This window comes from Lynx rufus, unplaced genomic scaffold (genome assembly GCF_022079265.1).
Source record: "Lynx rufus isolate CCGP_SWC_20201006 ecotype Redwood Valley unplaced genomic scaffold, mLynRuf1.p SCAF_3, whole genome shotgun sequence".
NCBI classification, from domain to species: Eukaryota; Metazoa; Chordata; class Mammalia; order Carnivora; family Felidae; genus Lynx; species Lynx rufus.
Window position 1 is genome coordinate 80,992,788 of NW_025814845.1, and position 15,749 is coordinate 81,008,536.

The window sequence follows — 15,749 nt, forward strand, 5'->3', positions numbered from 1 at the left end:
AAATTTACAATGTGGATAATATGACTTGAAAACACTGAGAAGCTTTACAATATGTAACCATGTCAGTGCTATGCTTTCTGAGAATGTGAGGGTAAGCTTTTCAAAATATAGGCATTAAAATATTAAATAGGATTTTTATTTTCCAATCCTTTCGGGACACTATGTGTTGTGGGAATTATTCTAAGTGTTTTACAGATGTTAACTCATTCAATCATTGTGTTGTAAATATTTTCATTTTACAAAGTGGAAACTGAAGCCCAGAGACATGAAGTGATTTGCCCAAGATGACAGAGCAAGTAGGTGGCAGAGTCGGGATTTGAATGCAGGCTCTAGAGTCTGTGCTGTTAAATACGATTATGCTGCCTGCTACAGTATTTCAGCAGGAATGAGTTACAAGTCCATGTCTCCTATTTTTGTTACATAAAATATAGTTTATTTAAATTTAGACTCCAATCAAGACAAGCTTCTTCTCATCAAAACAAACTAAACACCTCCTTCCTTCAACGGGCCAAACCAGACTATGCAGATACGTACAAGGAGAGAGAATTATTCCTAATATATTAAATAAAGCACATTGTAGATTTTATAAGGCACACACCATTAGTAGTAACATTGAAATGTATTGGTTTTTAAAGCAAACGCTGGGTAGCTAATCAGTCGAGACTGAGTTCCTATTGACCTTCTGTGTAGACTAGAGAGTCACAAGCCCTTTTTGGAGACTCAGCAGATTTCCAAACTAGAGGAGAAACCACCTAGCTATACCCAGATATATACAATTTCTTAAGTGAAAGTTTATGGCAGACCCTACCACATAAATATTGACATACCCCATTAGTGAGTTCTTTTATTCTCAACCAATCTTTTAAACATTGTACAATTTCCAGGTTAAAAACAACAACAACAATAAACCTTTAGGTTTGCTATATGTATTTTTCTAGCTCAAGTGGATTCTAACTGAACAAAATTGCCAAGATTCTGTCATTCAGAGTTGGAATACTCAGATAACTAATTTTCTGTATAGAATGATCGATGCTTACATTATATGAATTCCTAGAGATCAGCAACCAATTCTCAAACATTCCATAGGGTGTTGAGCTCAATGAATATGCCAGGAGGGAGTATCCTCCTTTTCAAAGGCCAGTGGTCACGTTGGGTGGGATTTGTCCTGTCTGTTCTGGCTTCTAATTTTCCATCAAAATTAACATCTACAACACAGTTGAAGTTGTGAAACACAGTAAAAGAAAGTAAAGAAGATGGGTACAATGAGATCTTTCACAAGTTGTACTGTCTACTACGGGAATGTTGCTGCAACGATTAATTTTATTTGTCAAGTTGACTTGGCCACTGAGTCCCCAGATATTTGGACAAGCACTAGTCTGGAAGTGTTTGTGATTATTTTTGAGGATATTAACATGTGGATTAGCAGAGTGAATAAAGCAGACTGCTCTCCAATGTCGATGGCTCTCCATCCAATCAGTTGAAGGCCTGAATAGAATAAATTGGCTGAGTCTCAGTAAGAAATAAGGAGTGGGGCGCCTGGGTGGCTCAGTCGGTTGAGCGTCCTACTTTAGCTCAGGTCATCATCTCGTGGTTCATGAGTTTGAGCCCTACACTGGGCTTGCTGCGGTCAGCCTGTCAACTTGGAGCCTGCTTTGAGTCCTCTGTCCCCCCCTCTCTTCCCCTCCCCTGCTTGCATGCTCTCTCTCTCTCACACACAAAAAATAAATAAAAGCATCAAAAAAAAAAAAAGGAGTAAAGAACAAATTCTTCCTGCATCACTGTCTTGAGCTGGAACCTTGGTCTTTCCCTGCATTTGGACTCAAACTAAAATATTGGCTCTTTTTGGGTCTTGAGACCGCTGACTTATAGTCTGGAATTTAACCATTGGCTCTCTTGGTTCTCAGGCCTTGGACTGAATGTACACATTGCTCTCTCTTGGGTCTCTAGGTTTCCAGCTTGCTGACTGCAGATCTTGGGACTTCTCAGCTTTCAAAATGCATGAGCCAATTCCATATAATAAATCTTTACACATAGATATATATAGTTTCTCTGGAGAACCCTGAGTAATATAGTTGTATTTTCCAGAAAGTTGAAGGCAACTGGCTTATTTATTTCCCCATACACTGAGGCATATTGGTCCATTTTTCTTCAAATCTAAGGTCTCTTATCAAAGAAATCAAGAGTTTCATTTTCAAGGACACGTTATTAGTTATGCTTGTCTGTGGAAAAGTGATAAGGCTAAAGAAAAGTGAATTCCATCATTGATTAAAATTGTTGTGATGGCTACATAATTCCTACGTATCTATGGAATAGATAGCCCTGCATCACTTTTTCTTTGCATTTCCTCACTAGCTCTGAACTCAGAGCTAGAAAAATGAGTACGCAGAATAATCTGGAAGCTAGGCGGTCATTTCTTACACAAACATTTTCCTCATCTTTCTTAAACTGCTTTCCTAAATCTGATATATAACACAACCACAGCTAAAGGGGGAAAAATTTCTCCCTCCCCAATCTTAACATACGGTTAAGAAGTTTGAAGTTTGTCTATGACACATCATTGTAGACCTATATGGCTACTAAAATTATTACAGTTATTTACCATGCTGATTAGTTTTTGTTGGTAACCCTTAATGGCAGGCTCCATGTATCACTCACAACTATTAGCTAGTGTTACATGTAATAGGACAGAATGACTATTTATTAAATGTCCAGCTTAGTGGTGGTTGGTTGAATATATGGTTCTGTGTATTTAGTAGAGTATTATGCGAAATTTGTGGTCTTACCATATATATTACAGTGGGTAGTTGACGTTTGACCTTCCCACTTTAGACATGGAGCATGAATTCTTCATGCTTATCATCATTAAGCACAACAATCAACCTCGTATTGCCTTTCCTCTATTAAATTGAATGAATGTTCATGTCTTCCAAACTTGATAAGTAATTTCCCTATAACTATAACTATCTTTTTTATTATATTAGCCATTATATCTACATACAATTTCTTAGAATTGATGCTCTATGTATAGTTGCCCTTACTTACTTTGAATTCTCAAAAAGTCTTTATATGAAATAATCATCAATTTATATACCCTTAATAATATTTTTTGAAATCAGTGGTAAAAACATAGTTTTTCTAAGAAAATGAAAGATGGATGCATAATATGAAAGGAAATGCCAAATGTGAGAACCATATATGATGCATATTAGCTCATATTTATAAAAAGGAGGCAGTACTAATAATTCTGTGGGCTAGAATTCTACCTCAACTCTTACCTAAAAAAGAAATACTGAGTATTTCAAGTAAGATGCCTATTCTTGACCATATTTTTGATCAAACTGTTTCACAATTTGATATTTGAACACTTTTGATAACAAATGATTGAACAAACAAATGATTATAGTTGCCAACAGGTATATAATTAATACCTTGTCATTAGACTTTTTTTTTCAGTGAGTCTGGACTTAGTCTTTACCTGTAACATATATCTTTGAAGTTAAAGACTGACTTTTCTTATAGTTTATAAAGTCAGTCTCATTTCTTTTTAGTACACTGATCAAATCAATGATGTGTTTGTTATCTGTTTTAGAACTAGTTTCTGTAGCTCAAACTATAAGTGGTGTAAATGGGCTTTCTATTACAGTTAAAAATCAACTATAGTTAAAGCTAGCATTTTGTAAATTAATCTCTCAGAGGATTCTTCAGTGCCTCCTTAAAGGGAACTGATGATTTTGGCAGCTTCTCAATTCTCTTCCATCTGTAACTTCTCCTGGTTAACTAGTCCATGGAGCAGAAGGGAAGGACTTCTCCAGAACAGTGCAAACCATCAGCCAATGGATGCACTATTTTTATGTTTTGTTTTGCTTTGTTTTTCCCGGTGCATTTTCTAGTGCATTTTAGACTACGCAAATGGAAGTAAGTATTTAAAAAAATACAGTGACACAGGAAAATAAAGAGAATTAATATAAAAATAACTTCTGAATTCATGAGATATATTGTGTAGAAGATAAATAATCAAATGTTAACAGCATAATCCTTTCAGGTTTGAGTTCCTTGAACACATGATGCAGGAGGTAGACTATGATGATTATTTAGTACATTTGCTCTGAAAATGGAGTCACTCATAATTTTCACAGCTTTAGTTTTCTGGCTTCATAAAAAAGTGACATGATCTTCTAAGTGTATTTCACATATTCCTCATTTTTATATGTACCATAGGTGAGCAAGATTGAGAACCTAAGAGCTTTATCATTTATAAAAGTACGAGGTGGGATGTAGGAAGATAAAGTCTCCCAAATAATTATGATTTCAACACAACAGAAGGGTTCAATGGTACCATCTGCCTCTGCCCAACAATCTTTTTCAGCTTCTGTTGCGCCATCGTCCTAGATTTACTCATTTTAAAACTTAGGATAACAAAACAGGAGCACTTCTTGGAGTGATAATATTTTAGGCTTCACTGGGGTTTGTAACATCAACTCCCTGACTGCCAGGATCAGGCTGTGTTGGGAAGCACAGAGAAGACAGAGACATACTATCCTTCTGGGAGAGGGCATGCCAACCACAGAAACAGACGGGGAAGAGCGGATTCTGGGCAGAGGACTCTTCCACAGGCTTCATGCATTTACCAGGACTGATTCCACTCACTCTGGCCACAGGGCACTCAGGCACATCCTATACTCTGATCTGCATTTTATTTATTATTTATTTTTTTAATACAAGTTCTCCTAAACATGTTAGTTGTCATGTCATGTTTTCTCTTGTACTATTTCCTCTGCCCTCACACTGACTTATCTCCTTTTATCTCATTTTGGGGATCTTTCTCATGAATGTTCTCAGAGAGGAGAAAATGAACTTACCTGGTGTTTCTGTCGTTTTGATTGAACTCTGATTCTCAGCTTTAGAGAAAAGAAAAGAAAAGAAAAGAAAAGAAAAGAAAATCACTACAAGGAAATGTTGACTGTCCCAATTGTTACAGGTCGTAAATGGATATAGATCCTACTACATTTCTGATGCACTTTTCTTTGAATCATAAAATCACAAGGTGTTCCTGGTTAGAAAGACTTTAGAGCGAAGGTCAGCCATTTTTTTTTCTTAAAAGGCCAAATAGTAAATATTTTAGGCTTTGTGGGTCATAAGTCTCTGTAGCAAGTATTCAACTTGCCGTTGTAGTGTGAATGCAGTCATGCATAACACCTAAAGAGTAGGTATGGCTGTGTTCCAATGAAACTTTACTTACAAAAACAGGTGGGGTGCTAGACCCCGTCTGTGGGCCACAGTTTGCTGAATCCTGTTTTAGAGCATCTGGTACAACTCCATATCCTCAATAAGCCAAGAAAATGCAGACAACTACAAATCCTTTGGGCGGGGCTTAATGAGTGACATGGCCATGTGTCATATTCCCACTAAGAGATGATGCATTTCCTGACCTGAGAGAGACTCAGGAAGGTTCGGACAGATACCTCTCAAACTCAGGGAATTCCTTTAACATAAACATAGTTCAGATGAGCTTCCTACAATAAAATTACTTGAAAAAATTACAATCAAAGATCACTTCAACAACTTTGAGTGTATGTACCATGAACAAAATCTGTCATGTGAAAAATAGAGAAAAACAGAGAAAATGATTTTAAAATAACCAGAAGCCCAATAGCGATAGTTTAAAATATCCATTTGACCCCTTTGTGTTCACTTGACTGCCTATCAGCATCTCGAATTTAACATGCTTAAAACAGAACTCTTGACTGGTATCCTTATATCTTCCTCTTCCCCCACTTTCTTGGTTCAGTGCATGGTAACATTGTCCCCCAGCTGCACAAGCCAAAAAGTAGTAGCCTTCCGTGATTCTCCTCTTTTTCTCACCCCTATGGGCTTTGGCTTCAAAACATATTCCAAATATATTCATTACTTAATTGGCTACTGTTCATCTAGCACCGATCTCTCTCCCTAGTACCTGCAATAGCCACCTAGAAAAATCTATTTAAATTTAAGCTTCACTACTCTAATGGCTCCCTATTCCTTTCACTATGGATGGTAAGTCTTTACAAGACATGACCCCCTGTTTCACCCTGATTGGTAGATAACATCATGGAGCTCTTCCTACCTTGGGCTCCTCTGCTCACTCTCCCCTGTGCCTTGGTGTTCTCTCAGGCTACGCTCTGGCTTCCTTCTATCTGTCGTGACTCTGCTCAGATGTCACCACTTAGAGAAGTCTTCTCCAACCACCTCACCTAAAGTGGACTCCTTATTTCTCTTCAAACTCCGCCACTCGGCTTCGTTTGCTCAACAGTCCTTTTATTACCACAGTGACATTTTTAAAATGTGCTTGCTGTCAGTTGAATATGACTCCAGGAGGACAGAGATGGCATGTTTTATTCAGAGCCGCAATTTCAGTACCTACCACCAGGTCTCTAGTAAAAATGTGGAATGAGTGAGTGAGAATAGGAAATAACAATAGTAATAAATAAGACAAATTCTGCTTACCTGAATTCAATTTTTCAGGGAAAAGAATGTGTTATTTAAAATTGCCAGTTGGACAGCACTCTCAACAATAGCTAAATTATGGAAAGAGCCTAAATGTCCATCAACTGATGAATGGATCAAGAAACTGTGGTTTATATACACAACGGAGTACTACGTGGCAATGAGAAAGAATGAAATATGGCCCTTTGTAGCAACGTGGATGGAACTGGAGAGTGTGATGCTAAGTGAAATAAGCCATACAGAGAAAGACAGATACCATATGGTTTCACTCTTATGTGGATCCTGAGAAACTTAACAGGAACCCATGGGGGAGGGGAAGGAGAAAAAAAGAGGTTAGAGTGGAAGAGAGCCAAAGCATAAGAGACTCTTAAAAACTGAGAACAAACTGAGGGTTGATGGGGGGTGGGAGGGAGGGGAGGGTGGGTGATGGGTATTGAGGAGGGCACCTTTTGGGATGAGCACTGGGTGTTGTATGGAAACCAATTTGACAATAAACTTCATATATAGAAAAATAAAATAAAATAAAATTGCTAGTTGGATAACTATAGCTACCATTAAGCATACTCTTATGATTAGTTCCACATATTATTTGCTGATGTCTGCAAGGGACAGACAATTACCATTCTGCAGATCTACAAATATTAGCTGAGAAAAGTGAAACTCCTTTCTCAAGGTGGGGACAACGATTATAAATTAGGTGTGTTCATTCCAATGTCTATCCTCTTCTACTAAAGTAGACAGTTTTTCTATCCACTAACCCACCCTGAATGGAAAATTTATGTAATTAATTTTTGCTTTTGATAACTAGTTAAAATACTTTTGAACATGGCATAATGCTGTATTTGGAAGATGCAGTTAAAATATTTATCAGCTGCTAGAGGATTAGGATGCAAAGACAATTAAAACCCTTTGTTCCTATTGCTATGAATATCAGGTCATAACCTTTCTTGCTGATAGACTTCATTAAGAATGAAAAAAATTTAAACTTGTATCAGACAAAACCTGATTGTTCTGTATTTAGTTTTTTTATTAGCATTCAGAAATGCATAATAATTTTAGAAGGACGTGTCATTTATAAAAAAATGAACTATGTCTTAAGGCTTAGCTGAATCAAAATAATAACGTATGTCAGTGCAAAACCCTTATATTGAGTGTACGAAGAGGTCCAGACTTTCTTTTTTTTTTCAGACTTTTATATATGAATGCATATGCTGTTTTTTTGAGGAACAAATTCTGCAGATCTTAAATATTTAATCAAAACTAAAATAGATACCTTTTTTTGTATGAAATCAAAGAGAGATTATTTTGAAAGTAATGAAGTGTTTTCATATGGCACTTCAAATTTGGATTCAGTTCTGTGGGCATAAAAGTTTATTAAAGATGAATGTTATAGAACACGGATAAAGTGGGAATTCATGAAATGTGAAGAAATTTACAATTGTTCCTGAGTTTTACTTGTAAGTTTCATAATACATGTTTTTAGAAAAATCTAAACTCTGATCTATAGTGAAGTGAGTAAAGTCAGATAGCAAATGAGTGTAGTGCATGCTATTAAGCTACTCTCAAATTTAACTATTTAGTAAAGACCAAAATCTTAGTCAAAGTGGTTGGCAACTTAAAATCTGTTTGTTGAGTTTTATTCTATGAGATGGAAGTATTATGAAATGCAAGAGAACTTCTAAATTTTCAAACTTAAATCCACATTAATCGAAAACTATACTCAGTTATCTTTTAAAACAGAAAGCTTAAATAGCAAAACAACAAACAACTTTGCTAAATATCATCTTATAAAGAATATTGTGCTCCTAACTATATATGCATATATAACTGTATATAGTTATGCATAGAAAATGTCACTAACAGGAAAGGAGAAAAGAAAAATTCCCATATATATTCCATATATAATTCTTTACTGATATGCTTAAAAATAATTTGCTATGCCCAATTCATGTTTTCCTTATCATTTTCTTATGCACAGTGTTGGCTGAGTCATTATATGTGACATTAGAGTTGACCCCAGATCAACACAGGTTTGAAATGTGTGGGTCTACTTATACACGGATTTTTTTTTTTTTTGGTACAGTGTAGGACTATAAATGTATTTTCTTTTCCTAATGATTTTTTAAAATTTATTTATTTTTGAGAGAGAGAGAGAGAGAGAGAGAGAGAAAGAGACAGAACTAGAATGGGGGAGGGGCAGAGAGCAAGAGGGAGACACAGACTCCAAAGCAGACTCCAGGCTCTGAGCTGTCAGCACAGCCCAATGCGGGGTTCAAACTCACGAACTGCGAAATCATGACCTGAACCAAAGTTAGATGCTTAACGGACTGAGCCATCCAGGAGCCCTTCCTTATGACTTTCTTAATAACATCTTCTCTTCTTTAGGTTACTTTATTATAAGAATACAGTATATGATACATATTACATACATGTGTTAATTGACTACTTATGTTATTTGTAAGGTCAGCGGTAGGCTATTAGTAATTAAGTTTTTGGGGAGTCAAAGTTATACGTGGGTTTTCTACTGCCCAGAAGGTCAGCCCTCCCAACCCCATGTTCCTCAAGTGTTAACTTGTATTTCTGGTTTGGCTAAACCATGACTTGTGTATGACTCAGACTTTGTTGTCCTAAGAATTCCTCTTGTATCTGCCCATGTGAAACAATACAAACTAATAAAATATCATGTAAGAGATGTTATGATTAAGTTCCCAGATAAGTGGCATAGGTAAACGGTGCAATTCCCTAAGGAAATAATGAGCCTGGGCAATCTGATAAATTAATAGTTTCCAAAGGATGAGATGCATAGCGTTTATGAGATTCCATAAGGCAGTACTGGAAAAGTGACATTATATAAGATTGAAACTTTCAATGAGAATGTTATTAGCTTTTCAGCTTTCTTTCAGTTTATTTGGTTATTTCAATGAGGAACTTTCAAAATTACAATTTAATGCAAATGTGTGATGAATACCTAACATGTGCTTATCTTGATTTATTTTTTTAAACAAGAATGACCAAGCCTTAAACAAAGAGCCTTTGGCAAGCAACAAAACCTAGCTACAACTTAATTATATTTTGTTTTGTTTTTTAATTTGTTTTAATATTTATTTATTTTTAAGAGAGAGAGAGACAGAGTGCCAGAGGGGAGGGGCAGAGCAGGAGAGGGACACAGAATCTGAAGCAGGCTCCAGGCTCTGAGCTGTCAGCACAGAGCCTGACGTGGGACATGAACTCATGAACCGTGAGATCACTACCTGAGCCAAAGTCAGATGCTTAACCCAGTGAACCACCCAGGTGCCCCTTTACATTGTTTTTATAGTGATTTTATAGCTACTGTTGATGCCTCATGAAACACATTTTTCATTTACAATGGTTTTCTTTTCAAGCAAATTTAAGAACAAAAAGTGCATCAGTTTAAAGGAAGCTAATAAATAATAGTGCAAATGGTTTACATATCTCGTAACACTCATTAAATTGTGGGAAATACTGAGCTAAAATCTTGTAGAGGCCCTTGATGGATGTGTAGAATCGGGACAAGCAATTGGAGGAAAGAAGAGAGGAAGAAGAAATAGGAACATGCAAATGAGGAGCTCAGGATGAAAAAGCCGGTCAAGAATAAATCTGGCCTGATGGGTGACAGCCGGAGAACCACCTTTCTTAGAATCACAGGCTTATATTCTGGGCCAGCCAATCAGCCAATTTGTGTTGTAATTGGTGAACACTTACTTGTCAAGCATATGATTCACACAATTAAAAGCAAATTGTGGGGTGCCTGGGTGGCTCAGTCGGTGAAGTGTCCAACTCTTGATTTCAGCTCAGGTCATGATCTCACAGTTCATGAGATTGAGCCCCGTGTCAGGCTCTGCACCGACAGCACAGAGCCTGCTTGGGATTCTCTCTCTCCCTCTCTCCATGCCCCTCCCCCACTAGCATGTGGTCTCTCTCTCAAAATAAATAAATAAACTTACTTGTTTTCTACTACCTTTATATACTTCATATAGAATAGTCATGATGAGAAAAATATGGTATAGTGAAGAGTTTATGAGTTTTGAGGCAAGAAAAACAGTGTTTGAATTTAATTCTTTTAATTTAACCATGGCCAAGTCATTTAGTCTTTCTGAATCTATTTCCTTATTTGAAACTGGTGTGATAAATACCAACTTTGTCTGGCCTTTATAAGGATTATTATTAATAAAATAATAGCTAACATTTATTATGTTTACTTGCCAGGAATTGTTTTAAGCTTTGTGTATTTTATCTCTTTTAATCTTCACAAGAATCCTACAAGGTTATGATCTTCTAGCTCTTTTACAGATGAGGAAACTGAGGCACAGAGAAGTTAAGTGGCTTATCAAAGGCCATAGTACAAATAAATGATTGTGCTTCATTATTTGAGCCTGAGCAATCTCACTTCAGAATCATGCTTCATAACCAATAAGCTAACTTCCTCTTGGCATGATTAAAGAGCTTAATTTTTATTTTAAGACGGGTGTGGTGCCTGAAAAAGCAGGGCTTAAGCGTAGGTCGTTCTCATGGTTAGCTACCAGCATATCTAAAATGTCTATTTGGTTATTGTACAATTATCTCTGGTCTTTGTGCAGACATAAACTCCATACTAAGCTGGAATAAATTATAGAAAAAGATACGTATTTGATAAACTAGTTACTATTTGTAAATGTTATTACTCTTCCTTAATAACCTACTGATGACTTATAAATGTTATTCATTTCTACTTGACAGAAGCCAGATTTTAAGTCTGTAATATTGTATATGCTGTGGTAGCAGGAAATCTGGCTTGGCAAAACCCTTGTAGGTATTTGGACCAAGTCCTTGCCTTCGTTAAGTATTGGCATATTGTCCATCTCGATCTGCCTTCTACGTATAATCTTATCCACATTCTTTCCTCAGCCAAGTGAGAATTCACCAGCAAGAGAAAGAGTAATAGTTTTCCCTTCCTTGCCAATCTCTTGCAGTGTGTACTGTGCTTGCTTTTAAATCTGGTTACAGATACCTACGTGATTAAATGACCAGCAAGAAAAGCACCTACTTGGCTTTCTCCTCTCCATCTTCCTCTTCCTTTACTCTTCTCTCCTCAGAAACCAACTGAATGTGCACCCAGTACCTGGGAATAGGACCTTATTGGAACAGGTCTTTGCAGTTGTAATTAAGTTAAGGAACTTCACAACTTCAGGCATCTGTATAAGAGAATGCACAGGGGTGCCTGGGTGGCTCAGTCGACTAAGGGTCCGACTTCGGCTCAGGTCACAATCTCGCGGTTCATGAGTTCGAGTCCACGTCAGGCTCTGTGCTGAGAGCTCAGAGCCTGGACCCTGCTTCAGATTCTGTGTCTCCTTCTCTCTCTGTTCCTTTCCCTGCTTACACTCTGTCTTGCTCTCTCTCCCAAAAATAAATAATAAAAACATTAAACACTCAGAAAATAAAAAAAGAAGAAAATGCACAGACAGAAAGAGGAGACACAGAGGGAAGAGAAGGCATGTGAATACACAGAGAAAAAGACCATGTGAAGACAGAGGCAGAGATTAAAGGGGTGCATCTACAAGCCAAGGAATGCAAAGGCCTTCTGGCGGCCATCCCTAGAAACTAAGAGGCATGCCAGGCACAGAAGCCTTTTAATAGACTTGTAGTGAATAAACTAATTTATTAATTAATTCAACAGGCTCTAATTTATTTAACTGTAAATTCAGAACACTAAATTAGTGATACTTTCTATCTTAAAAGTTCTGGAATTCCAGGAACATGTCTTCTCCAGGTTGAATAAAAGAGTAACATAGGAGAAATACACAGAACTTTAAGAGAATGGGAAATGATTAGAGATAAATGGTTTGAGGACTCGCTTCTTTTTGATCTACATCCTTTCTAGGGAGTAAAGCAATAAATTTCACTAACTCTTCTTTACTTGAAATCAAATCTACACTTCAGATGATGTACCCACAGTGCTTTTACCTGATAGTTACTATCCAAGGATCCATTACCCTATGTTTAAGAGGAAGATAAAGCTTCAGCTGTTCAACCTTCTCTTACCAGTAGATTGTTTGGTTCTCCTCCTGTCTCTGGCTCTTGGGTTTGCTAATTTTGAATATTTATGTGCGTGATGGGTAGAGATGGAAAGGGAACATTGCTCTGCTAACTGGGAATCTGGGCTAGCTCCTGGTTTCATCAGGCGCAAATGGAAATGCGTGCAAACTCATTATAGCAAATGGATTCCGTACTAAGCAGGAAGCACCTTGAGAAACAAGAGAGGCCTGAGGAGAAATGACTACCCCAAAAATGAGTTTTATAAAAAAAATATCTAAAGGACTTAGTATGGAACTGGTTAATCAAATGGCAAATGCAAAGAGTAGCAGTAAATACCTTTATTTAATTATCTTGCTTTCCAGGGTGCCTTATTTTTCAAGAAATAGCTTTGTGGGTGTATTTTTTTTAAAACTACTTGGAGGAAAGCCACTTCAAACTGTGTTTAGAAGCTAAATAAATACAATAGTCCCCAGAACAGAGATGCATAGGGCATTTTACTGCATAAATCAAAGTAAAATTAGGAGTCTTAATGGACTCATGGGGCTGACCACACACTTCTGTATAAGTGCTAATTTTAATAAACCATGGTCCCTGAATGACATTTTCCTAATCAGCGACTGAATGAGTATTAGTGCAGAATACAGATTACTTGAGCTTAGTCTTCAACTGCTATACATTTTGCAGATGCATATTTACTTTTATTCTTGTTTATATTCAGGACAATCATATTATGAAATGGATGGGGTTTTGGTCTGCTAAAGGTACCTTACAGACATATATTGCCTGCAAAATAGATTCTACTTAACAGAAGCCAAAACACTACCACAAGGAAATGTTCTACATATGAAGGAGCAATGGCCCCTCTCTTCAAATTCCTCTATGTGGAAATTGTCTCATTAAATAAAACCATTAGTTCACAGTTATGGTATGAAATTAGGCTCCTTCTATATAACCTTCTTTATGTTATGCTAAAGAGAATTCAATATAATGGAAAAATGGATGTTCCCTATGTGTTTCTATTTTTTTTTTAATGTTTATTTTTGAGAGACACAGAGTGTGAGCAGGGGAGGGGCAGAGAGAGAGAGAGGGAGACACAAAATCCGAAGTAGGCTCCAGGCTCTGAGCTGTCAGCACAGAGCCCAACGCGGGGCTTGAACCCACGAACGGTGAGATCATGACCTGAGCCGAAGTCGGATGCTTAACCAACTGAGCCACCCAGGCGCCCCTGTTCCTGATGTACTGGGCCTTGCACATCCCACTTGCCATCTCCTTCTACCACAGAGATCTCCCAAGAAGAGACTTGGAGACTGGAAGTCATCTATAGCTGTTTCTTATTAAGGACTATGGATATGCCAAGAATGCCTTTATTGTTTATAATGGATGGTATGTGATAAGGCTGTTATGGCAGATTACTAGCTTTTCCAGTCAGGATATTTTGAATAAAGATACAAATTACTTCACACCATGGAGGCCAGGATTTGGGAAGTGCTTATAGTGATGATATATGTGGTTGGAGCTAGAAAGTTGTCTAAGCTCAAGGGAGCTCTAGGTCTTGCCACTCTCTCTGTCTCTCACAAACAACTTAATCTTGCTCATGGGGTCTGTTCATCTCCCACATCCCTTCTCTCCATTCTTCCCTATCAATTTTTATTATTCATACCATCTGTTTGCTTATGCCATAGGTATGCACAGGAGTCATCATGGTTGTCTCAGACTCACTCTGTTGAAACCTTTCTGCTTCAGTTTTCACAGCTAATCACTTTTTCATTTGTTTGAGTTTTCTAGTTAAGGTTACACAGAAAGTAAATTTGATTAGACTAGCTCAACATTTTCTTTCCTTTTGTTTTTATTTTATTATTTTATTTTATTTTTTAATGTTTATTTTGAGAGAGAGAGAGAGAGAGAGAGAGAGAAAGCAGGAGAGGGGCAGAGAGAGAGGGAGAGAGAGAGAATCCCAAGCAGACTTCTCACTGTCTAAGCAGAGCCTTGACGTAAAGCTTGAACTCATGAACCATGAGATCATGACCTGAGTGGATATCAAGAGTCAGACACTTAACCAACTGAGCTACTCAGGTGCCCCTCCTTTTATTTTTAAATAAAGTTTTATAAAGAAATTCACAACCAAATTCACTCATTTTAAGTGTACAAGTCAATAATTTTCAGTAAATTTATAGAGTTGTACAACCAAAACTGTAATCCAGATTTAGAATATTTTCAACATAAAAAACTCCCTTGGGACTTTCTGCAGTCAATCCCCAGTTCCACCTACAGCTTTAGGCAACTACTTATGTGGTTTCTGACCCTATAAGAATGTCTATTCTGGATGTTTCATATAAATAGAATTATAAAATATGTGGTGTTTTTTAAAAGGCTTTTTTCACTGAGCATAATGGTTTTGAGGTTCATGGTATTACCACATGCATCAGTAATTTGTTCCTTTAAATTGCTGAATAGTAGCCCATTGTATGGATATCCTGTTTTAGAATAATCCAAACCCATTTCAAATGGAAAAACCAATGGAATATTCCATCACACCAGTTAGTGGGCATTTGGATTGTTTCCAGTGTGACTATTATGAATATTGTTACTATTAATAATGTCTCAAAAACACCTGTCTTGATTACTATAGCTTTAGAGTAAGTTTCGAAGTTAGCTTATGTAAGTCCTGCAACTTTGCTCTTCCTTGACCAAATAGTTTTAGCTATTCTAGGTATTTTTCATTTCCAAATATTATTTAGGATCATCTTATCAATTTCTAATGATTTGCTGTGATTCTGTGATTCTGATAGGAATTGAATTGAATAAATTAGTCAAATATTTATCAATGGGGGGGAATGCCAACTTAAAATATTCAGTCTTTCCATCCATGAATATGTAATATCTCTCCATTTACTTATTTAATATCTCGCAGAACAATAGTTCACTGTGCAAATCTTACACTTCTACTATTAAATATATTCCTAAATATTTTATTCTTTCTGATGCTTTTGTTAATGTCACTATTCCCTTAATTTTATTTTTGAATTGTCATTGTTAACATGCAGAAATATGGTTTATTTTTGTATCTCTTATATCTTGTGATAGGAAATACTCTATTAGCTTTAGTAGTTTCTGAGTTTTCTGGTTTTCTACATAAATTATGATATAGTATGCTATGAAAATCTGTTTTATTTCTTCCTTTCAAATCTGTATGAATGGATCTATCTATCTGTCTGTCTATCTATTCTACCTAC

General features: G+C 36.7%; 1 protein-coding gene across 1 annotated transcript in view; it reads right to left on the minus strand.

Moving 5' to 3' along the window:
- Positions 1–15,749, minus strand: part of EMCN (endomucin) — a 94,449-nt gene that overhangs the window by 22,299 nt on the left and 56,401 nt on the right. Inside the window, exon 5 of the mRNA XM_047091042.1 lies at positions 4,860–4,898. Within this exon, the coding sequence (XP_046946998.1) occupies positions 4,860–4,898 (39 nt within the window). The remainder of the gene's footprint in view (positions 1–4,859; positions 4,899–15,749) is intronic.